Below are 23,382 nucleotides of genomic sequence, written 5' to 3'. Positions count from 1 at the left end.
GTTGCTCGCAACGAGAAAGACACATCATATGATGTGTCTTTCTCTGATTTCGACAATTCCGACGAACGCTGGAGTCTTTCTCATTCCGACCAAGTGCAGAGTTACTTGATATAGGAGTTGCGAAACTCCCCATAGGCCCTATGCATAAAAAAATGGCCCTACGATTGGTCCACTGCTTTGGATCTTGTTTTACAGTGGCGCCATCTTTTGGTGACAAAAAAAACTATACAACTTGCTTCGCCAGTCGACGACCTGGGCGAAAAAAGGTATTTGAGTTCGTACGTAAATTTGTATTCCAAAGGAGTCCAATGTGCTCAACTATGCAAGTGTTTTATATACATACGAAGCAAAAGTAGTAAAAAAATGCGACCATGGGGTCAACCATCGCTTGCGCACTGTCGTCTGCTGCGCGTCCTCTTCGGTCTTCCGGCGGCAAAAAAATAAATAAGTCGCTTTGACGGCTTTATACAAGCTGAAATTGATTATTTAGAGCCGCTTGATCGGCTACTAGATTAGGTTTGGCATACAATGAGCTGTAGCCCAAACGATAACTGCAAATTTAGTACTTCAGTTCGGACATCTGCTGTGCCGGAGTGGCCGCACAAGCGTCGAGGCAGATGCGCGGACGCAGAAACAATCGCAACCTAAAAACCGGAGTTAAGATAGCAATTAATAACTTACAAAAGCACAAAAGGAAAGAATTATGCACTTTAAAACAAAATATAATGTTAAATTGTCAGTTTGAATATTTACTCTGTTTTTTGGATAGTGCATGCGGCGGCCGCAGTGGCGCCACGGTACGCACGATCCAAAGCAGGGGGGGTCCAGGTGCGGGCCGTTTTTTGAGGCGGAATTTTGCAACTGCCTGCATCGAAGAGCTCTGAACCAAGTGCCACCACGATTACGGTGAACGCTGGAGTTTTTTTTAAGGCCAATCTTGACTAATCTCGCTACGTGGGTATGCTTGGCTTGACAAACGTGCTCAGGGGACGCTGGGCGGTCATCGCGAGGCACGCACACACGAGCGCCAAAGGTTTTTTTTTTTTTTGTTCTTTGTTTAACTCCCGGGCGGTCGCCGCGAGACCCCCGCTCACGTGTGTGGGCTCGGCAATTTCTCGGTATTTTTAACTGAGGACATGAAAAATTGTGATTTGCTAAACAGCTGCGCTGTCAAAACTGACTCCCAAGTACCTTGCATCTTTTTTCTGGTGTTATCATTTTTAGCCCTTCCCATTGTGTTTATTTGCGGCGAACGCAAGAGTGTAGCGGTGCCGAAGTACGAAGGGGACTTTAAAAGCAAACGTATTGCGACAAAAATGGTAAAACATGTTCCAGAGACCCATACCTCCGAAACGATATGCCTTGCTTCTTTACGCGCCACTGCCAGCTTGTGAGTCTGTCGGGCATTAACTAATACGCCAGCAGACTGGAGCGAATCAACAAGTCCACAGCAGTCTGCATGGAACCAAGAAATTTTCAGGGTTTGCGCATTTTTGGAAGCGTCGGTGATGCAACATCGGAATGCACTTTATTCTTTTTCCAGTTTAACAAGCATTAGATGTGTAAAACATTTCAAAGAACATTTCAGAGGCGTGCTCCTCGGAAATAAGACAAATTTGCGCAAACACACGAAACCGCCGCAAGTGGTGATTATTTTTGCGTTTGTGTAAATTACGGGCGTTTTTAGGGAATTTTCTGTCACTAGTCAGCGTGCTGAAATTTTTTTTCTCTTTTCGTGGTTAAAAACACTATGTTCACCTATTTTTAGCTTTCCCAGTCTGAAAATTCCGTTTAAAAATTGAGGTTGCTCTTTCACTCTACCTCTGAATTTCCCAACCTTTTCCCTACTGCTGATTTCACTCTTCGGTATGTTTTGCGTTTTTATTTGTTTGGTAATTTCTGTCTTCGCTAGACCTAGGTTTATTCGTATTTGTAAAAAGAAGTCAGTAACTAACTATCCAACCCGTTATACACACGAAAGCAACATCTGTAAGCTAAAATCCGCTGGGGGCTAGACTGTAATTGTAGGATCACTTTTGTTATGCTAACAGCCGTGGCTGAGGCCTCCGTCGGGCTACATCCGTCTTTAGTCCCAGCCTCTCCTTGGTTTTCGCCAAGACATAAAATCAAACCAAAGTTTGACGTCAAATGTTTTCTACCTTTTTCAACCTATTATATCCAGCATTAACGCTCACAGTACACACCAGTCAACAGAGCTTCACAGACTGGTGAACCCATGCATTCACTGCATATGTGACGTCAAATGACAACTAAGCGCACTGCCAGGTGCATATTGATTACTAATCTTACACGGTCATCTACGTGGTCTCTTTTTTACACATGGGAAACCGGTTTCGATGCTTGTTCGACTTTTATAACCTATTTATTACATCAGAGCTTTATTTTCTCAATCTCAGAGGTTCAACAGTACGTGGGTTCGGCGCGAAAAGTAACCCACTAGCTGGGCAAGAAAATTACGTATTCATCCATGGTCAGCACCATGTCTTAGAGGCCACGAAATCTCTCTCTTCTGCATGGCAGTGATTTCGACACACCATTCGCCTCTAAGCAACAACGCCCTGGAAAGAAGGCCGCACACCGAGGCATTGCTGCCTCATCATCGCTACCCTGTCAAATATTCCAGTTGCAGCACGCTTTGGCCCCTAACGTAACCGCGATCGCGCTCGGTTAATGAACCCGTTGAAAGGCTTCCTCCTTTTGCACTTGCCATTGCTGCTATGCACTTCGTCATGAGCAATGCAGAACTTTCCACGAACTTTTTTGACGTTACATGATCTGTAATGCCCTATAAGCACGCATCGTTGCTGTGTAACTGGCGCGTCGATTGCAGAACTGCAGCGTGATTTTTAACTCCGCCTAAAACTGGACCACGTTAGGTTACATTTGCTACCCGCTGGGCACTAGATTTCATGTCCACGTCTGGCAACCTAACATCCCTCTAGTTTTCCTCAACAAATTTTATATTTATTTACCAAACTTGCAATGATAGTTTTCCCAAGTCGACAAGTTGCTGTTCTATTCTTTTCTTTCTTTTTAACCGCTGCAAAACATTCGAGGCCCTTCAGCAGACTGCTCAAACTCTACACAGACGTGAACCGGCCTTCGAGAAACCTAAAACTAAGCATCGAGTTTTACCCTAAATATTCTCACAATACCAACCATCATCGCGCACGCTGTGACACCAGTTAACAACTAGACCTTGTCACTGTCTAAAAAGACTCCTCGGACACGATTCGGGTTCCGTGACGTGCTTGTTACATCATCAGCTGTCGCCGTCGTCCCTGAAGTAGGTAAGCCAGTAGACGAGGTTGACCACAATAAACGAGAGCGGGAAGACGACCCTGGACACTCGGTCGACCTTGCTGACGCTGTTGATCCAGAGTTGTTGGATCTGGCTGGACATCCTGCGTCGCGAAAGCAACGAAGTCCTCCTCTGTCCACGGGTGTCGCGCGGCTTGACGGCACTTCGCCTCGATCGGCGATGCATAATGGCACGCTCCGTCGCACACGTCGGCCGGTGAACCGAGCCTTCACCCCTGCCGTTCGCCGAGCCTCCCGCCATCGCTTCCCCGGTCGGTGCGCTGTCCGCAGTCTCGGCAAAGGCCACCGTGGCCTCTGGCCGTTCGGACTCTGTGCAGTACACCGCCTGCAAAAGTGTCACCAAGTTTTTACACCTACCTGTAGGCAGATGTGAGTTTTGGTGCAATGCCACTAATGAGAAAGTAAAAAAAAATTGATGCCCTTCCACTCTGTAAAAAGGATGACCTGCAAAGCTGGACGCAGTCCACGGAGTACACGAAATAAAACACATTTACCGTAATTTGCGATGGAGCATATTTCTTTCCCAATTAGCTGATGAACCTCTGACGGAACCACTCTTTGTTTTTGCAGATAAACATGGAACGGCCTGTGTCACTCCCGCGTCGTAAGCATCTTACTGTTTGTGTAAGGCAGGGTTCAGACTGTGGCCGCAACTGTCGTAATAACTGTAAAGAATGACGTCATTTCACGTCTCAACCTGCCGAACTGCGTGAAATGGCATTTTTTACGTCCACAGATCACGATATGGGTTTTGCGTCGGAAATCCGAACACTCTATCACTCAGGACTCCGCAAAGGTCCCATTGGACCGTTTAACGCCCGCGTTTAAACCTCGCACAAGCACAACGGACATGTCGTCCATCAGTACGGGCGTGAAACGTATAGCTGCGCGTGCACGCCTCCCCTCCTCCATCCCACTATTTTCCACTACAAACATGCGCACGCATAAACCGTCAACAAGTCATGTGCGCGTGCTTAGAAGTGACAGACGCCGTCAGAAATAACCACTAAAAGTCCTCTGAAGAAGGTATATTGGCCCATGCCGGCGTTCCAAGCGGGCAATTTGCTGTTCATCCGGGAGAGATTCGCCGCTACTCGACGAGCTGAAGGTGAGGCGGTAATGACGGTGCCAGCAGCTTTCCGTTGTTTTCTGCACCCGTTCCCGCTTGTGTTCGGGCCAACGCTTGAATTCTTTCTTTTTTTTCCTCCAAACGAACAGCATACATCTGTCCCATAACGATTTAAAACCTGGAAGCCCTTGAGCTCTATTCTCGCGTACAAGCATGTGGCTGTCCGTTTTCCTTCCCCCTCGTATGCATCTTACTGTGTGTGTAAGATGTCTGTGTAACACATCAACCCACACCCGAAGCACTCGATTAAGGAGGGCAGCCGACTAACCGCATTGGGCCATGTAATTTCGACATCTAAATCTCCCACCACCACAACCGGCATTTCATCGATAGCAGCATGAAGCCTAGCTGTGCGTGCACGCCCCCCTTTTCTACCCGCAAACCGTGCAGGCATAAACCGGGAACCGGTGATGGCCCATGCTTAGGCGTGAAACACACCGACAAAAATCGCTCGGAAGGCCTTCAAAGCTGATAAAGAAATATGGGGTCCCGCCGGCGTTCCAACTGCGGAAGTTTCTCTTCTACCGGAAAGGATTCGCAGCTACTTGGCGAAGTGAATTTGAGTGGAAACGGTGACAGCGGGTTTCGGTCATTTTAGGGGGCAGCCCTTTGGCTGCCGTTACCTGAGCTTTGCGGGAGGGGCGTCTGTTTATATCTGCGTAATCGAGTGAGCGAACGCGGCAGTGACGAAAGAAACAAAAATCAGAAGAGCGTCTAGCGAAGGGTCAAGTGGAGTATGACATGTGCGGCTACGGCGTCATCTCTCTCACTGCCTTTTCCTCACACATGTTTCATGTGTCGCCACCAAGGAGCGCCCTCCCCCTGACACTTTCCCCAGACGCTGTTCCATTCTCCGCTAATACAAATCACGTGACGTTTGCGAGGGAGGTTCAAACACGATTTGCAACAACATGTTCGCTGCACCATTGTGCGGGGCTATTCCGAACCACGTGACATTTGCGCGGGAGGTTCAAACATGATTTTCAACATGCTGGCCGGCGGCGGCGGCGGCGCACTGCGGGGTAGCAGTAGAGTAGCGCACGCCGCCGTACGTTCGCTGATCACGCGAACACTTCCTGAGACGCAGCAGAAATGCGCCGCGACCGAGAAGACTGCAGCTGGCGCTGCGCACAAATTTCATATTAGGGGGTGTAGTAATCGTCAGTGCATTTTTACGCCTATCCGTGCTTCTGTTTATTTTTCGCCGTCATCTGATAACCGTATACCGCCGTTAGCTGCCGTCTGCCGAACTTGCCAAAGTGGCATTGGTGTAGGCAAGGGGGAAAATAGTTGTGAAAGAGGTGTCAGCGGTAGTGAGGGGGATCCCCGGAGCGGCACCGAGTAAATCGATGACACTGGAATGAAACTGGGGGGTTAGACACATACTGCTTTGCAGTAAAAAATAATTGACTTTATACTCTTGAGACCGTACAATGGGTATTGGTTGCGATAGCAGCCGTGCCAAGTAGCATGTTGGATGTGGATTGACCATAGTTATTCGGCTACACGACAAGAAGATCGCACTACTATTTATACTGTACTGCTACGTCCACACGTAAACGGAAACAAGATGATGGCACCAGACTTCACACTGAATCAGCGTCCCGTATACATCGCGAACAAGTAGCTTGCGGAAAATAAGGTGAACACAGTTTCAAAGTTAAGCATTGTTTTCGCACAGCATATTCGCGTCGCAGAGGGTCAACAGAGACCAAAATAAGAGGATCCACGAGTAAGAAGCGCCGAAAACAAGGCGCAAGAGGGGACAAAAGTAAACCTATAGCGCAACCGCTTCGTGCCATTCCTTGCGTTCATTCTCCCGTCGCCTCATCAGGATTTGTACTGTAGGGGCGTTTTCTGGTACAAGAGAGTTATGCATAAAGGCGTCCCCACACGGCGGACGACACCAGAGATAGTAGACAGGCCACTGTATTAATTTAGGTGGGTTATGAGAGCGCCCACAGTGTTTGTAGTGCAGGCAGTTTTTCACAGTCACGGGGGTTCAGAAGCCCTTTGGCTGTTTCCGACACCGATGCTGCCGACGGATTTTTCGCTCAGTGAGCCATTTCTTTTTTTCGCACAAATGAGGAATTAGATGCACAGCTCCAATCCCAAGCTCCTTTCATTCGACAACCATGCACTAGTGCGGCCTATAAGCGTCGGCTGCTCGCACTGCAGTCGCTGAGCTGGCATCATCCCTCGGCTGCTTCTAAACTAACTTGGCGGCTGTAAGGCACCCCGGGTGTGCGAGTTTTCAGGAAGAATGGCGAGTACTGTGGATTATGCATGTATATAGCTTGTTTTCCTAACGCTCCTGGTATCTTTTTTTTATTCCAAGCACCATCAGCCCGCCAATCTGATTCCACCTTCGTTGATAGGAAGCCTGTTCTCAGTTAAGGAAAATAAAAAGCGTTGCCTGAACTGACTCCCAACCTGGCTCCTCTCGGCTGCATAGCCGGTGCCTTTTCGCTTCCCGGCCGCGGCTGCCGCTTTTGTGATGGAGGCGAAAAGAAAAAACGCCCGTGTGTACGAGATTTCGGGTCACGTTAAAGATCCCCAGGTGGTCAAAATTCATCCGGAGCCCTCCACTACGGCGTGCCTCATCGCCTGCATTGCGTCAGTGCGTTAAACGCTACAATCAACAACATTATCATCAGCCGGTGCCTTACCGACTATGCCACGCTGGCTGTATGTTCACTAAAAGCAAAGCGTTGGATGATGTCTGCGCAGTGGGCGTTGCTACGGGCACTGTCGCTTCTCCTTGTGAGTAAAAGGCGATAACGATGAAAGGGTTGAAATATAACCAGCCGAACTGCTGGCGCAGCAGAGAGAGGTGGACACGCAGGTATACGTAGTGGCTCAACGTTAAGCCTAACGGCACGTTTTGATGTCTAACGTCGTAAACAGGTACCGAAAAGTCGACGTACAACTAGTAAGAAGTGAAGTTGCTTGGCCAGTGCTCTTAGTCATAGTGGCAGAGATAGAAAAGAAAACGTAAACAAACGCGGTAGAGGATAAGGAGGAAAAGAAAAACTCAACGACATAACTCAGCCAGAAGCGATGTAGTACACGCATTCTCATATTCCGCGGAAAAAAATTCGACATCCACCTGAACCGCAGCCGTTAAAGTTTTCTCAAAAACGTCTCAGATTGAAAAAAATGGCCCCGTATCCGCTCCTCTCGTTGCAAATGTCGACGAAAGATGATGGCGACTGGCGCCCATGGCAAGTAAATGTTTCCCTTCTCTTTCCCGCTCACCTCTGATGCAGTTCCTCTCCCGTCTCGTTACTCCCAAGATAACACGCTAGAGATAGGCTCAAGTCAATTTAAATTTACCGCGTTCCACCGCTCCAGATCGGGTGCCTCGACGCCAGCGCTGCCGTACGGCGGAGGCGCGCGTGAATCGAGTTACCCTACTACAACGTTTATACAACCACGTTGCCCTACTCCACGAGCTTGCCAAGCGGGACGCGCAGCCTGAACCTTTCGTTGCGTTTGGCGTTTAATTTCTTAAATGCCGCCAGGAGCCATGGTAGCAGTGGAAACAGCAGGCGACGGATTTATGCAGTTGATGTAGTATTTTTGCTATCGCAAAAACGAAGCATCCATGAAATAGAGCAACGAATGGTGTGGTTGAAGATTAGGACGCCCACCCCACAGCAGTGGTTAGACGCCAAAAAAAAAAAATAAGACGGGATATTAAAGTTCTGTTGAAACGTTCTGGCGTCTTCAATTGAAAAAGTGTTTGGAGGAAGACCAGATCTACAAATTTTTCTCTGGCAAAGTGAATCAACTCTTTGTTTGTCACTGTTTTTAAACCCTTGGACATTTAGGGTTAATATTCGTAGCATAGTGAGAATAAATAAAACACCACCACGCACTGCACTAGCCACAAAAATTTTCAAAAAAATACGGGAGCTTCAATAAGCGCTCTGGAACATCGCGCAGCCCTGGAACGCGGGGGTTGGGCGAACGCCAAGGCCACGCGCAGCCCTCCCGAAAAAACAATAAGAAGGAAGGTACCTCCACTGAAAACGCACGCGCATCTGGAACGCAGCAACAACGGGAGCAGACAGGAACCGCATGCAGCGTGGAACGCTGTCACGTTACCTCGGGATAAAGAAAAATGAGCAGGAAGGAGCACACAATGCCCGCCAACGCTAGTGCGAAACCAAACTAAAGTAAGCAAAAATAGAAGCATCAATGGGCTTTCGGGTTGACATTCGATGGAACTTCTTCCGTCTCCCCCGCCAGTGAGATTACCCACACGGGGACATCAGGCAAATAAAGAAGGTAATGAAGACAGAGAAGCCCATTGGTGCTACTCTAATTTTATAAATCCGGACTAGCGCTAAGGGCAGGCAGACACAACTTCTCACTTGCGTCTGCTACGACGTCGTCCGAATCGGTTGATGACGATAACACGCGTTTGTTTTCCGGAAAAACACGTGAGCTGTCCATCCGATCCACAACCTGGTTGATCGGGTCGACTAAACGTGGATATTTAGCTTGCGTTGGACAAGCAGGTTCATTCGAGCTTGGTAGGTTGATAGGGAGCGAGACGTCGTCCCGGTGTCGCGAGGGCCCGCCAGGTGGGCCTGCCACCGTCGCGTCACGACGATAAGGTTTGGACGCCTCTCGGCGGACGGGTTTGGCGTCTTCGTCGATGCAAGAGGCGCGGAGTCCGCGGTTGCGGGCACCTCAGGGATTTGCCGGTGGAACAGGGGCGGGGTCTATTGGGTGGGACGACGGAAGCTAGAATCCGCTGAGCCACTTTCTTCCGTATCGATGTATGTGGAGCTGGGGGGCGAAAGAGACGCTTCGTTGGATGAAGAGTATGAGTTTCCCGCCGCCGCTTTATTGGGCTGACTAGTAAACTCGTCGGATGACGACGCATCCTTCGCAGGCGTAGGCGTGGTTGTCATATCTTCCATCGGCGTCTCGTCCATGATTATCGTGTCTTGCGAATCGCCATCGCTAGAAGACAAAGCGCTACAGGGGATGTCGTCTGGTGAAGTCTGTCGCCGGGCCAAAGTCAGCTCCGTCAGTTGGTGTTTCGAGAGAGTTCGAGGACTTCACTTGGTGCGTCCGCATAAGAACGAGGTCGCAGGCAGTCCGCCGGGGTGTGGTCTCTATTGCAGCGGCGACATACGGCCGAGCATGTTTCGAACTCGTGTCCCAAGGTCTCGCACCGAGAACACCATGGCGTCTTGCTGTCGGTACGGTTGTGGCCCTCTTGCTTGCACCGAGAGCACACTCTATTCACGCCCCGGTACTCGCACTGTACCTTGTATCCTCGGACCGGCAGGGAATTTGGGACGGGAGACTTCGTTGCGATGCGGACGAGGCGCACGCCGTTCTCAATGCGCGGCCTACCGCTGAAGCTCGGGTAGCGAACGCTACGCACTGTTGGCAAGCAAGGGGCTGACTCCACTGTTGCGAACCATGGTAGCGTGGTTGCTGTGGACCGAGGTGGGTGTTGTGCCGGGGCAGTCATGATGGCGTGGCGAGGTTGACGGAGAAGAAGAAAACTTTATATACAATTATTGACATCTTCAAATCAGAACGGGCAGTGCGCTCCTGCGCGCCGCGAGATTAAATAGGGCACGTTGGGTACGTCAGGATGCACCAATCACGGAGCATGGCACTGATGGCAGCGCCCCCACACACAAACACGCCCGAGAGACCAGCTCCTCTCCTGGGCAGGAGAGCGCTAAGTTGCTCCCGCCGTGGATATCCGCCGTGGGTCAGAGCGCCCTTTGTCCTGGCGATGTTGCACTACCACGAAGACGCCTTGCATCCCTCGGTGGCAATATTCTTCGAGTGGCCTATTGAAGACAACACGCCACAAAAGGGCGTGACAATAAAGCGCGGGCACGCCGCCGAGGCTTGCAGTGCAGGGCGCCAAGCAATGCCATTGTTAGCACTTGCAATTGTTAGCGGTTGGCGCCTGAGAAGCCACGAGGCCACTGAAAGGCGCATAATTCAAGTAGCTGCATAGTTCGGTCCTGTGAATACGCCGGTTTGTGGAAAGTCGATGACTGAGGGTCCAAGGCAGGTTTTCGAGGAATCAATGTCGCAACAGCACCCTGCCGTAAGGCGAAAGGGCTGCGACCAGATCTTTGTCGTTCATGTACCATTGGAAACGATACACGGTGACGTAGATTATCTGTGGACCGATGCAAGTTACGGGGCACGAAGTGCCATTCACGACAATGGCACCACGCTCGTTGAGGGTTTATCTGCATCAGCGGACGAAACCGCGACACAAAATTTCATGCCTCTTTGGTGCTGGAGGCCCTTGAGGCCGTGGGGTCCCACGACGTCTTCCATTGCATCAATGATGTCAACAGAAGCATCCTTGGGGGCATTAAGCTTGAAGCATTGAGACTTGGGGACTGGCGGCCGGTATTTCAGGGCAGCGGGTTGGGTAGAAGCCATCTTGGACGACGAGACGGTAGTGATGAGCACTCAGATGGCGGAGAGCGTCCATAGACACAAGGGGGAGGGGGGGGGGGGGGGGGCTACCTAACGCAAACCGTAGGGTCGCCCCAAAAGAAAATGACGTAAACTCACTCGATCGAATAACCGAAACCGAGCTCGAGTCAGCCACCCGGCCAAAGTGAAGCACTAGCTGCACAATAGGTTTATACACCCACAGCCAAACCTAAACGTGTAAGTCACACTTGTCAACATTGTTGAACATGAACAAAACATTACGCAAATATAAGGCAGAAAATCTATACATAACTTATATTGGCAGTGTTCCTTTATAACAAATTTATGGATGTTTGATGTTTGGGTTAGCAAATAAAATACTGCATTCACTGCATAAAAATTCACTCCGCCTCCTGCTGTCGCCCGCGCCATTATAGCTTCTAGCTGCATTTTAAGAAATCAAACGAAAACAGTAACTAAAGGTTCCACTACATAGGTTCCACGTCCCGCTTGGAACGCACGTAGAGCAGGGCAATGTGGTTCTAGGGCGCCTCGATTCACGCGCGTCACCGCCGTACGGCAGCGCTGACATAGCGGCACCCGGCGTGGAGCAGTGCAACGCGGTAAATTTAAATTGACTTGAGAAAACCCCCAGCGTGTTTACCTTGGGAGGGGCGCTACGAGAGAGGAACAGCCTGGGAGGTGAGCGGGAAAGCCAAGGGGGGAATTTACTTTGCAAATGTTAGAAAGACTATCGTCTTTCGTCGACATTTGCAACGAAAGGAGCAGATACGCGACCAATATTTTTTTCTTCTTTTCTTGTTGACATTTACTCAGTGATAGCAACAGTGCTGTACATACACTCGGTTTGCTTCAACGTAACACGCGTAAACTTTCCCATATCTTTTTATTGGCTGAGTGAAGAAAATGTACAGCCAGTAGAAGTGCAACATACCCAACGCCAAGATGAGAAAATTAGTTCTTTCAGGAAGCAAGCAAGCCTGGAATCCTAAACTCTGTTTTTCTGAGCCAGCCCTAAAAGGGTACGTACGTTGCTGGGCAACGAGAGTATCTTCATTGACGGTAACCTCACGCAGCGTTCGCTGGTGTCCCTGCAGGACGCGTACTCTGAAGGTTGCTGTTCGTCACTTCCACTTTCTTCGTCGCTGCTGCTGCCGGGGGACGCCTTGTTACGTTCCGTCTCCATCTCGGGGCAGTAGTAGAATTCTCCGCTTCCAACCTGCGACAGCGTAACAGTAATTTTATGCAGACATTTATTGTTTTTCACAAAATTTGTGCAACAAAGGCTATCCTGACTGTAACAAAACGGCAAGCCGCAAGGGCAGCTTCAGACTCTTCGAAACCCTTAGCTACTAAACCCTTAGCTGCTGGAGATCTACAAAAATGTGGTCAATTGCTTGGTATTGAGATACAGAATTTGTGTCGCGGTACGCGAACCAATAACACACTACTAGATAAGTGGTAATGAAACTAATGAGTGGAGTCACCCGGGTTCTCTCTTTTCTTTTTTTTTCTGACAGATATCGCCAATACGTATAAGTTTTCTTCAGATGATCTTACCTTTGTAAAGTAATGCACGATGGCGAATTCAACAATGGTGGCGAAGACAAATCCAAAGCCGATGGCAACGTAGTAATCTAAGGCAGTACAGTAAGGAACTTTCGGGAGGTCGTTCCTGCTCTCAAGGGCCAGAAAGGTCATTGTTAGAATAGTGGTCACACCTGCAAAGTGGAACACAAAAATGGCTATAGTATCAGTTTTTGGGGTTGGCCACATTTAATTGTGGATTCACGCCTAGTCCAGCCACCGGATATACAGCTCTGCTTATCCCTATCGTTAACGTGCAAGAAAAATGTTCTCAAAGGAGTAAGTAAATGTAAAAAAGTACAAAACAATTACACCAACTTTTTATTGTCTTTGTTGTAGTGCTTTGTATGTTTATTTCTCTATCAGCGCAATATTTTATTTGAACGTGTTTATTTCAAAATGACCCAAAGTGTGCGCAAATATCTGCTCATTCGGGGTTTCATTAAGCCGTTAAAATTTCGCACAAGTCAGCACAAACGGCTTTTTGTTTAATTTCTGCTATGTTTCTTCCCTTAAGGACTACTTTTTGTAAACTTAATGTGAAATACTGCGAATATATTTGGCCACTTATGGTTGTTCTGTTGGTGCTCTAAATAACAATGCAAACCGATACGCTCTGAGGTATTTCATGCTAGATTATAGGATTTCGCTTTTGACAACGTTGAATTCTTCCTTACACTGAGTTTCGTGGGGCGTTGATGCTTTTTGAAGCCGTTTATTGTATCTTAGGCCAGGCAGCCAGGTCCTTATGCGGGGTGAGCTTTAAAAATTTTTAAATGTAGTGCGGCTTTCAATAATTTCAAACCTTCCATAAGGAGGCATGCTTCAAACGCTCAAAACAGGGTAGCCAGAGCATTGGTTTACGCCACATCTATTTGTAGGACTATTTTTTATTATTGCGTATTCATTGCGCAATTGTGTTTTATTACATAATACTGCTATATTTTTCAACATATTAACTCAGAATTCTGTACGCCCACCAAATGACTGCGTACGAAAAAAAATCAAATGGATTGACTACATGAAGGTCGTTCAAACAAAGTATATGGCTTAAGACAAAATACAGCTGGACCAGAAGGCATATTATAGGCAAGGATGCAACAAGAAATGAAATATACCGAATAGGATAGGATAATACATGGCCGAATAAAAAAGAATATTATAAAATAGGATAGGATAGGAAAATAAAGGAAATCAAACGAAAGGATGAATACAATTAGATAAAGTATATTAGAATTGGGTAAGAAAGACGACAGGACAGTTAGACTAGGATAGGATAGAACAGGGTAGAAAAGGATGGTAAACAAATTTAAATGAAATTGAAGGAAAGCATAGGATTGCATGGGACAGTACACGACAGGATAGAATAAGATAGGACAGCACAGGACAGGACAGGATAGGATCTAAGGAGTTTAATGGGCCGGATTCATTATGTTCACCCAGGGCGATCCTGTCGGCGGTAGCCTCTCGGTTGATCCAGAAGGACACCCACGAGAGCACGACGAGCAGAGTGCAGGGCGCGTACACCTCGATGAGGAAGTAGCCCATGTGCCGCTTCAGCTGGAAGCTCACCAGCAGCATGGCGAACGGGCCCTCTGCGAAAGCGGGGCGTGGGGACGGGACGCCAGCCTGCGCTCTCGGGCTGTCGACAGCACGTGGTCCCGCTCTAACATTTGTCTATTTTTATTCTGTTGCCTCGCGGGGGGAGCAAAAGGAAGCAGACGCTGCATGGCGTTGACGTTCGCAGCGGTGAAAATCACCAACCGTATATTTAAAGGTAAGAAAACTTTTGCCTTATGCAGGTCGCATCTGGAAAGCCCATTTCGTTCCCCGCCGCCATGACATCATAAGGCTTTCAACTGGGCATAGAAGCTCCGACAGTCGAAGTTTCGGATAATAAAAAGAACGAATCTGGTCTGACTATGCGTGCGGGCTGTCTTACGTGCTGACAGCGTGACGTGGGAAAAGTATTCACGCCTTGTCTCCGGAAAACTGCTCACGCGGGCACACGCAAGCACACACACACATTATATATATATATATATATATATATATATATATATATATAAGCAGTAGAAGGAACTTCTCGAGGAGCCAGAAATAGTTGAGAAAATGGTTGACTCACGATTAAAAACAAAAACAGTGGTTTACTGACGTTTCGACTGTAGGACCAGTCTTCATCTGAGTAACATACAACCTAGAAGCACGCACGCTTATATAGGTCGTGGGTTCGTGGGTGAGGTCGTGGGTTCGGATCCCACCCGGCGGGCATTTTTTCACCAATTTCTTTCTGACTCAAAAAATTCTTCATCTGTTTCTATGACCTACGACAACCTCCCCTTCGCTTTCCGAGGTTTTCTTGACTGCCAACCCTTATTTTCTGTCTTATTTCACCGAGCCCCACATTTCCCATTTTCTGATTCGCTATCTATCTATCTAAATATATATATATATATATATATATATATATATATATATATATATATATATATATATATATATATATATATATATATATATATATATATATATATATACCGAGAAAACCGACAGACACGCGGCAGTATTTGCACTTCCGAAGCAGCCATGTCAGACACTGCAAGACAGCAATACCTTACAGCCAAGCCCACCGATTTAGGAGAATTTGCTCAAACCAAGCCGACTTTGACTCAAACTGTCGAGAACTCAAGACCGCCCTCCTGAATAAAAAATACCCGGAAAAAGTTATCGACGACGCTATTGTGCGAGCCAACCAATTAGACCGTAACGAAATCTGTAAGAAAAAAGCCCCCAACGGGAACCCGCAAACTTAGTTTTAACCCACTCATCCTCCGCTCCAAGAGTGTCAACCGTGCTCAAAAAACATCACAATATCCTAATGCAAAGTGACCGCTTAAAAAGCATATTCCCCGAACCACCACGCGTTGTCTACCGGCGTAATAAGAATTTAGGTGACTTTCTTACTAACTCTCGTATCAACCGACCGGCAACTACTGGCTGCATGCCCTGCAATAAACCCCGATGTAAAGTATGCCCACACATGACCACTACACAGCGCGCCACCAGCACGGCTTCAGACTACTACGTAAATATAAAAGGTAACTTTAACTGTGACTCCGCTAATGTCGTATATCTTCTAGAGTGCACTGTTTGTAGGCAACAATATATCGGCCAAACTGAAACGCCCTTCCGAATACGGTTCAATAATCACCGCTCTCATGCAAAAAGCTGCCCTTATTTGCCCCTGTCAAGACATGTGAACAGTCCCGGGCATGCATTTGAACATCTTAAAGCAACAATTTTAGAATCCGCCTTCAAAACGCACCACGACCGCGAGGTTCGGGAATGTTATCTCATTTATAAGTTTGGGTCAGCCACGCTTGGAATTAATGAAAGTTACGGAAAACTAACGTGCTTATCCCTCGATTAAAATTAGCGGCTTCATAATTTTTATAACTATGTTCATTATTCCTACCCTCGAGTTTGCCATCAGAATTCGCAGAAACTCTCCTAATACAGCAGCTTTATTAGCCTAATGCGGCTCAACAATGCCATTTGTCCTGGGGAGGGAGGCCTCGTTCCCACCATCACTTAAGAATGTTTAACTCTTTGTGATCTATCCATGTTTAACCTTTTGTGACCCTACCTATTTCCTGTTCAATTGCTAGCTTCTGTGAAATGCTCTTTTGTTCCCCCTATCTATTCTCTTGACCCGCGGGGGGCACACCCATCTTCGCTTCCCCCCGAACCAGTCTCAGCAGTCACTGAATACCTCAGTGTATACTCTTCCCTTTCTTTTCAAACCGCGGTTGTCCAGTTTCCCCCATTGTCTGAACTTGCAGCCCGCGCGGCATACGTTGACCCGTCATGGTGCAACCTTGAACGCTGCATTGTTAACACGACCCCTTTTTCTCTCTCTCGCTCCCCCCCCCCCCTTTTTATTTTTCTTGTTTGTTTGTTGATGTTGTAACATAGGCGTAGCCTGACTGTATGCACACTCCCCATTTCCGAAACATTTTCCGCTCTTTCTCACAGTTTTATGCAAACCTATATAAGAAATGTGTTCAAAATGTTTGCGACAGCAAAATCATGTAACTTTACTCTGATGAAGGCAAGTCCCGTTGCCGCTACGTAAGTAAACATTGTTTGTTATTGTTCTTGCTGTGTATCCGACTCTTTACTTATACTATTTCTGCGCGCTTTGCGAGTTTATCTTTCTCTAGATTTATATTGTCACGAAGACAAGGACGATGCAGTTGTGTTGAATGAGAAACACGTTTATTGGAGCGAACTTGTGCTCCCCTAACAACTCAAAAGAATACAGAGGCGGCGAAGCAGCGGTCAACAAAGTGACTTGCACAGGCGAGTGTCGTCGAATCGAATGCCCCGGCGTCCGCACTGCAGGCTTTTTATCTTTTGGCGTGCGTGGTTCTCGAAACGTCGATTCGCATCGAGAACATAGTAGATCCAAGAAGATTATTCTGGGCTGTTCACGTTAGATCGAAATGCTCTCCCTATCACAACAGATAACACATGCGGCACAGAAAGAAAGAATGGAACACGCGCTTCCCTTGGCGCAGAGATAACACAGACCGGCGCAGCCGGGCGGTAAAAGCAAAACACAAATAAACAAACCCAATGTATGGTTCGCGGCATTACCCCCCCTCTAAGAGTGCATCGACCCGATGCTAACATAAGAGACAGTCCGAACAAATGAAAATAAAAGTTGGTCATCGTCCGTAGAAAGGTTTTAAGCGAACCACGTGGACCACTTCAGGCCGCGTGCTTCGTCGTGATGTGCCGGAGTCACCATCGGGGATCACTTCGTAGGTAAGTTGGCCAACACGTCGTAGAATCTGGTAGGGTCCGAAATACCGTCGCAGGAGCTTCTCACTGAGTCCGCGTCGTCGGATGGGAGTCCAAACCCACACACGATCCCCTGGTTGGTACTCGGCGTCTCGGCGTCGGAGGTTGTAGCGGCCCGCATCCACCAGCTGCTGGTCCGTTATACGAACTCGAGCGAGCTGGCGGGCCTCCTCCGCACGTTGAAGATATCCGTAGACGTCGGCGTTGAGGTCGTCGTCTTCTACGTGCGGAAGCATGGCGTCGAGCATCGTAGTCGGCCTTCTACCGTAGACAAGCTCGAACGGCGTCAGCTGTGTCGTCTCCTGGATAGCCGTGTTGTACGCAAACGTGACATACGGGAGCACTTCGTCCCAAGTCTTATGTTCAACGTCAACGTACATTGACAGCATATCTGCGATTGTCTTGTTCAGACGTTCTGTTAGTCCGTTCGTTTGGGGGTGGTACGCCGTCGTTCTTCGGTGATCCGTGTTGCTGTAGCGTAATACTTCTTGCATCAGCTCCGCAGTAAATGCCGTTCCGCGGTCTGTGATTAGGACTTCCGGGGCTCCATGTCGCAGCACAACTTGGCTTATAAAGAACTTCGCCACTTCTTGTGCAGTCCCCCTCGGAAGAGCGGCGGTCTCTGCGTAGCGCGTCATGTAGTCTGTCGCTACGACAATCCACTTGTTCTGTGATCGTGACGTAGGGAACGGGCCTAAAAGGTCCATTCCAATCTGTTGAAATGGTCTCGATGGGACGGCGATCGGTTGCAGAAGTCCGGCGGGTCTTGTCGGCGGCGTTTTTCGTCGCTGGCAGTCACGGCAGCTCCGGACGTAGTGGGTGACGTCAGAGGTAAGGCCGGGCCAGTAGTACCTCGCCTTGATTTTTCCAATAGTGCGGGCTGTGCCCAGATGTCCGGAAGACGGGTCGTCGTGGCACGCTTCCAAAATTTCGTCACGAAGGTCCGCGGGGATGACGAGAAGGTAATTCGCTCTTGTTCCGGGGCTGAAATTCTTCTTCAAAGGTCCTAGGAACGGCAACGTTGCATCCCTCGAGGTACTCGATTATGACGCGTAAGTCGGGGTCGGCACGCTGCTGGGCGGCTAGGTCGCTCTCCGTCACGATCCCGAAGAACGCGCTGTCTTCATCAGAGTCTTGTGGTGGTGGGTCGATGGGGGCGCGGGACAGGCAGTCGGCGTCGGAGTGTTTCCTGCCGGATTTATAAACGACTGTAACGTCGAACTCCTGCAGGCGCAAGCTCCACCGCCCAAGACGGCCAGAGGGGTCCTTCAAATTGGCGAGCCAACACAGCGCATGGTGGTCTGTTACAACCTTGAATGGCCTTCCATACACGTATGGGCGAAATTTTGAAATCGCCCATATAATAGCCAGGCACTCTTTCTCAGAGGCAGAATAGTTTTTCTCCTCCTTCGACAGACCCCGGCTAGCATAGGCGATTACCCTTTCGCAGCCGCTTTGCTTTTGGACAAGGACGGCACCCAAGCCTATATCACTGGCGTCCGTATGCATTTCCGTTTCGGCATTTCCGTCGAAATGAGCGAGCACGGGCGGGCTTTGCAGGCGTTTTTGCAGCTCGCCGAATGCTTTTTCTTGGTCGTTTTCCCAGCTGAAAGGGGTGCTATCTTTCGTCAAGCGCGTGAGTGGCTCTGCAATGCGTGCGAAGTTTGCGACGAAACGCCGGTAGTATGCGCACAGCCCGAGAAATCTCCGCACGCCCTTCTTGTCTTTCGGCCTTGGGAAGTTCGCAATGGCTGAAGTTTTTGCAGGGTCAGGTAGGACTCCCGCGGCGTTGACGACGTGGCCCAAGAACTTGAGTTCCTCGTATGCGAAACGGCACTTTTCAGGCTTCAGCGTCAACCCCGACGTACGAATGGCCTCGAGTAGACTCCAACCTTGCAAGGTGTTCGTCGAAAGTCCGGGCGAATACCACTACGTCGTCGAGGTATACGAGGCAGGTGTGCCACTTAAGGCCAGCTAGTACAGTGTCCATGACTCTTTGAAACGTCGCTGGTGCTGTGCACAGCCCAAACGGCATCACCTTGAACTCGTATAGGCCGTCTGGGGTTATAAATGCAGTCTTCTCTCGGTCTCTCTCGTCCACTTCAATTTGCCAGTAGCCGGTCTTCAGGTCCATCGATGAGAAGTACTTCGCGTGGCAGAGGTGGTCGAGGGCGTCGTCGATTCGGGGGAGGGGGTACACGTCCTTTTTCGTGATTTTGTTCAGTCGCCGGTAGTCAACGCAAAACCTTAATGTGCCGTCTTTTTTCTTTACGAGTACGACGGGCGCAGCCCAGGGGCTTTTCGATGGCTGTATAATGTCATCGCTCAGCATGTCGTCGACTTGAGTCCGGATGGCTTCCCGTTCGTGTGAAGAGACGCGGTACGGTGACTGTCGGGTAGGTCGGGCTCCATCTTCGGTTATTATTCGGTGCTTCGCTAGAGGGGTCTGACGTAGTTTTGCGCTCGACGAAAAACATTCGCTATAGCGACGCAGCAAAGCCAATAATTTTTTCCGTTGTTCTTGCGGTAGCGCCGGATTCACGTCGAATGGCTGCGGGAGCTTGAATGTTTCTACGGGTGTGCGTTCAAAGTCGGCGACTGCGATCACATCACTTGCTTCTTGCGTTTCTTCGAGGAACGCAATTGCAGCTCCCTTGTTTAAATGCTGGTACTCTTCGGTGAAATTAGTGACCAAAACGTGAGATTGGCGTTGCTTAAAGTGCGCAATGCCTCTTGCGACGGAGACACCGCGGTCGAGAAGCAACCTTCGATCACTCTCTACGATAGCGTCGATGTCAGAAGCAGCATCCTCACAGTAGACGGCGATCATCAAGCTTGCGCGGGGTGGCAGGGTGATGTGATCGTCGGCGATCCTGACAGCAGCACGGTGATCGGGGTTCGGCTGCGGCGTCGTGGAGTGATTGGAGGAAAATGTTATCGACTTGGTCTGCAGATCAATTATTGCGCCGTTGTCCGTCAAAAAGTCAATTCCGAGAATCACGTCGCGGGAGCAGTTAGGCAGAACGACGAACGCCGCAGGGTACGTTGTGCCGTATATGGTGACGCGCGATGTGCACGTTCCACTTGGCGTCACGAGGTGGCCTCCTGCTGTGCGTATGTGCGGACCGTCCCATCTGGTCATAACTTTCTTCAGTTTAGACGCAAATGGTCCGCTCATTACCGAATAGTCAGCTCCCGTGTCTACGAGGGCGACTACGTCAAAGCCGTCGATGGACACCTTGACGTCAGATGCAGTCGTCCTCGAGTTCCGGGTTCGTCGGGGCGTCGTATCTCTGCTTGTACGTGTTGATGGTCGGGCACTGTGCATCGTCGTTGTCGTCGTCTTCTCAACGGACGTCTCGGTCAGGTCGGGTACGCGTCGCGCCGGGTAGCTGTCGTCGTGTTCGGGAGTCTCGTCAGAGTTAGGTCGGGTCGTCGGGATGAGGGCATGTCGTGAATCACTGTCTTCAGCGCGTCCTTGCGTCGTTGGAGGGTTTCTAGTTTTTCGCCGTAGAGCAACTTCACCTCCAGAAGTTGCCGCCTTTAGTTTCCCCCGCGTGGGCTTGGGGACCTTCCACGGGCGAAGTCAGCGTTGCTACGGCGGTTCGGCGATTGGTAGGGGTAGGGCGACGGCGAACGGTTGAAACGCGCTGGGCCACGGCTGGTTTCAGATAGATACTCGTCGATCTCACGTGGTCGTTGGCCAGGGAGAGGGCGAGGTGCGTCGACGGAGAAACCACGCAGTCCGAGTCTCTTGTATGGGCAGCGACGGTAAATGTGGTCGGCCTCTCCGCAGTGGTAGCACAGAGGACGGTTATCGGGAGTTCGCCATACGTCCGTCTTCCTCGGCGTCTGGTTTCGGGCTACCGGGGGTCGGGCGGGTGACAGTGGGCGGCGGTACGTCGGGGCCTCTTGACGGCGTGTTGGAGCAGGGCGGGGTCGACGAACAGCCGCGGAGTATGTCATAGCTTGTGGCTCTCGGGGTACCTCGGATGGCGTAGAAGTTCCCAACGCTTGTTGCACTTCTTCTCTAATCACGTCGGTGAGGGAAGCGACTTGGGGCTGCGGCGGCGTTGGGAGAAGTTTCCGCAGCTCCTCTCTCACTATTGCGCGGATAGTCTCGCGTAGGCTGTCGGCCGGGATCCGCGTGCTGCCAAAGTCGTTCGCATTGGCCGCGCCAACAAAGTTGCAGTCATACTGCTTAGCACGCATTTCGAGGGCTTTCTCAATGGTGCTGGCTTCGGTCACGAATTCGGCGACGGTTTTGGGCGGATTTCGGACAAGTCCAGCAAACAGTTCCTCCTTCACTCCGCGCATTAAGAAGCGCAACTTCTTTTCTTCCGTCATTTCGGGGTCCGCGCGGCGAAATAGCTGCTTCATCTCCTCAACGAAGATCACGACACCTTCGTTGGGGTGTTGCGTGCGCGTTTCCAACAAAAGGGCGGCTCTTTCTTTCCGCACGACGGTAGTGAAGGTCTTAGTAAACTCGCTTTTGAACTGAGCCCAGTTTGTCAAGGAGCTCTCGTGGTTCTCGAACCAAGTGCGAGCCGAATCTTCCAAGTAAAAGAAAACGTGCCGGAACGTTTCTGCGTCGTCCCACCTGTTGAATTTCCGGACGCGCTCCAGTTTCTCCAACCATTCTTCTGGGTCTTCTGCGGGGGCTCCTCGGAACGATGGCGGTTCCCGGGGCTGCTGCAGGACGATTGGCGACGTTGTTTCTTGCACCATGGTGTTGGTTGCAGCGTTCCTTTTCTTGGGCCCTTCTGGCATCAAACCGAACTCGGGCGGTAAATCTTGCAGGCGGGGGCTGGCTCTTGTTGGACTGGCTTGGCGGCTTTTCGAGGTTGTAGTGGGCATGAAGGGTGCGTACCCCGCACCTCCACCAGATGTCACGAAGACAAGGACGATGCAGTTGTGTTGAATGAGAAACACGTTTATTGGAGCGAACTTGTGCTCCCCTAACAACTCAAAAGAATACAGAGGCGGCGAAGCAGCGGTCAACAAAGTGACTTGCACAGGCGAGTGTCGTCGAATCGAATGCCCCGGCGTCCGCACTGCAGGCTTTTTATCTTTTGGCGTGCGTGGTTCTCGAAACGTCGATTCGCATCGAGAACATAGTAGATCCAAGAAGATTATTCTGGGCTGTTCACGTTAGATCGGAATGCTCTCCCTATCACAACAGATAACACATGCGGCACAGAAAGAAAGAATGGAACACGCGCTTCCCTTGGCGCAGAGATAACACAGACCGGCGCAGCCGGGCGGTAAAAGCAAAACACAAATAAACAAACCCAATGTATGGTTCGCGGCATTATATATATATATATATATATATATATATATATATATATATATATATATATATATATATATATTGTAAGGGATATAGTTGACCCTCCGGTAGTAAAGCACCTTCTGCCGTACTACTTCTTCCACTGCTACCAGCGTGCGCGCATACCGTCGTGCATAGATTGGCCACGATCGCATGGCACTCTTTCTTGATGTGGTGCATACCCGGATAAGCTGATGGCGTTACAAGAGCTGCCCGTTATCCTTGCTACAATCGCCCCCGGTGAAAAGGAGCCAACCTGGCGACTTAGGGTGAGGACGACACCAGGGGGTCGTAGTAGGGCTTCAGTCGTTGAACGTGGACTGTTTCACGCCCCCGGCGGCGAAGATCAGAGGAGGGGGTGACTGGTTCCACAATGTAGTTTACGGGCGAAGTGCGGGCGATGACTTTGTAAGGGCCATGATATTTGGCGACAAGTTTTGAGGAGAGACCCGGTGTTGGGCAGAGCACCCAAAGCCAGACATGTGAGCCGGGTTCAAATGTCGGAGGGGTGGTGAAATCGTCACGGCGATGCCTCTGGCGCTGTTGATCTGCAGTTGTAAAGGAACGGGCAAGTTGGCGACACTCTTTGGCTTGCTGCGCTAGTTGCGAAACCGCTTGAAATTCTGTGGCGTCAGGGTTGTAAGGCAAAATGGTGTCCAGTGTACAG

The 23,382-nt window shown here is 49.7% G+C and overlaps 1 protein-coding gene across 7 annotated transcripts in view; it reads right to left on the bottom strand.

Moving 5' to 3' along the window:
• Nucleotides 1–1,509: 1,509 nt before the first annotated feature.
• LOC144173872 (gamma-aminobutyric acid receptor alpha-like) overlaps nt 1,510–23,382 on the bottom strand; it is a 127,552-nt gene continuing 105,679 nt past the window's right edge. For all 7 annotated transcript variants that reach the window (XM_077702162.1, XM_077702163.1, XM_077702158.1 and 4 more), the window contains 4 exons: nt 13,957–14,112; nt 12,491–12,651; nt 11,961–12,149; nt 1,510–3,667 (listed from right to left, as the gene is read on the bottom strand). In XM_077702162.1, the coding sequence (XP_077558288.1) occupies nt 3,284–3,667; nt 11,961–12,149; nt 12,491–12,651; nt 13,957–14,112 (890 nt within the window). In that variant the 3' untranslated portion in view covers nt 1,510–3,283. The remainder of the gene's footprint in view (nt 3,668–11,960; nt 12,150–12,490; nt 12,652–13,956; nt 14,113–23,382) is intronic.

Source organism: Haemaphysalis longicornis, unplaced genomic scaffold (assembly GCF_048455015.1).
Source record: "Haemaphysalis longicornis isolate Haplotype H1 unplaced genomic scaffold, Haemaphysalis longicornis Haplotype H1 scaffold_3, whole genome shotgun sequence".
Taxonomy (NCBI): Eukaryota; Metazoa; Arthropoda; class Arachnida; order Ixodida; family Ixodidae; genus Haemaphysalis; species Haemaphysalis longicornis.
Note: the sequence above shows the minus strand (reverse complement) of the source record. Positions and strands in the feature narration are given on the sequence as shown.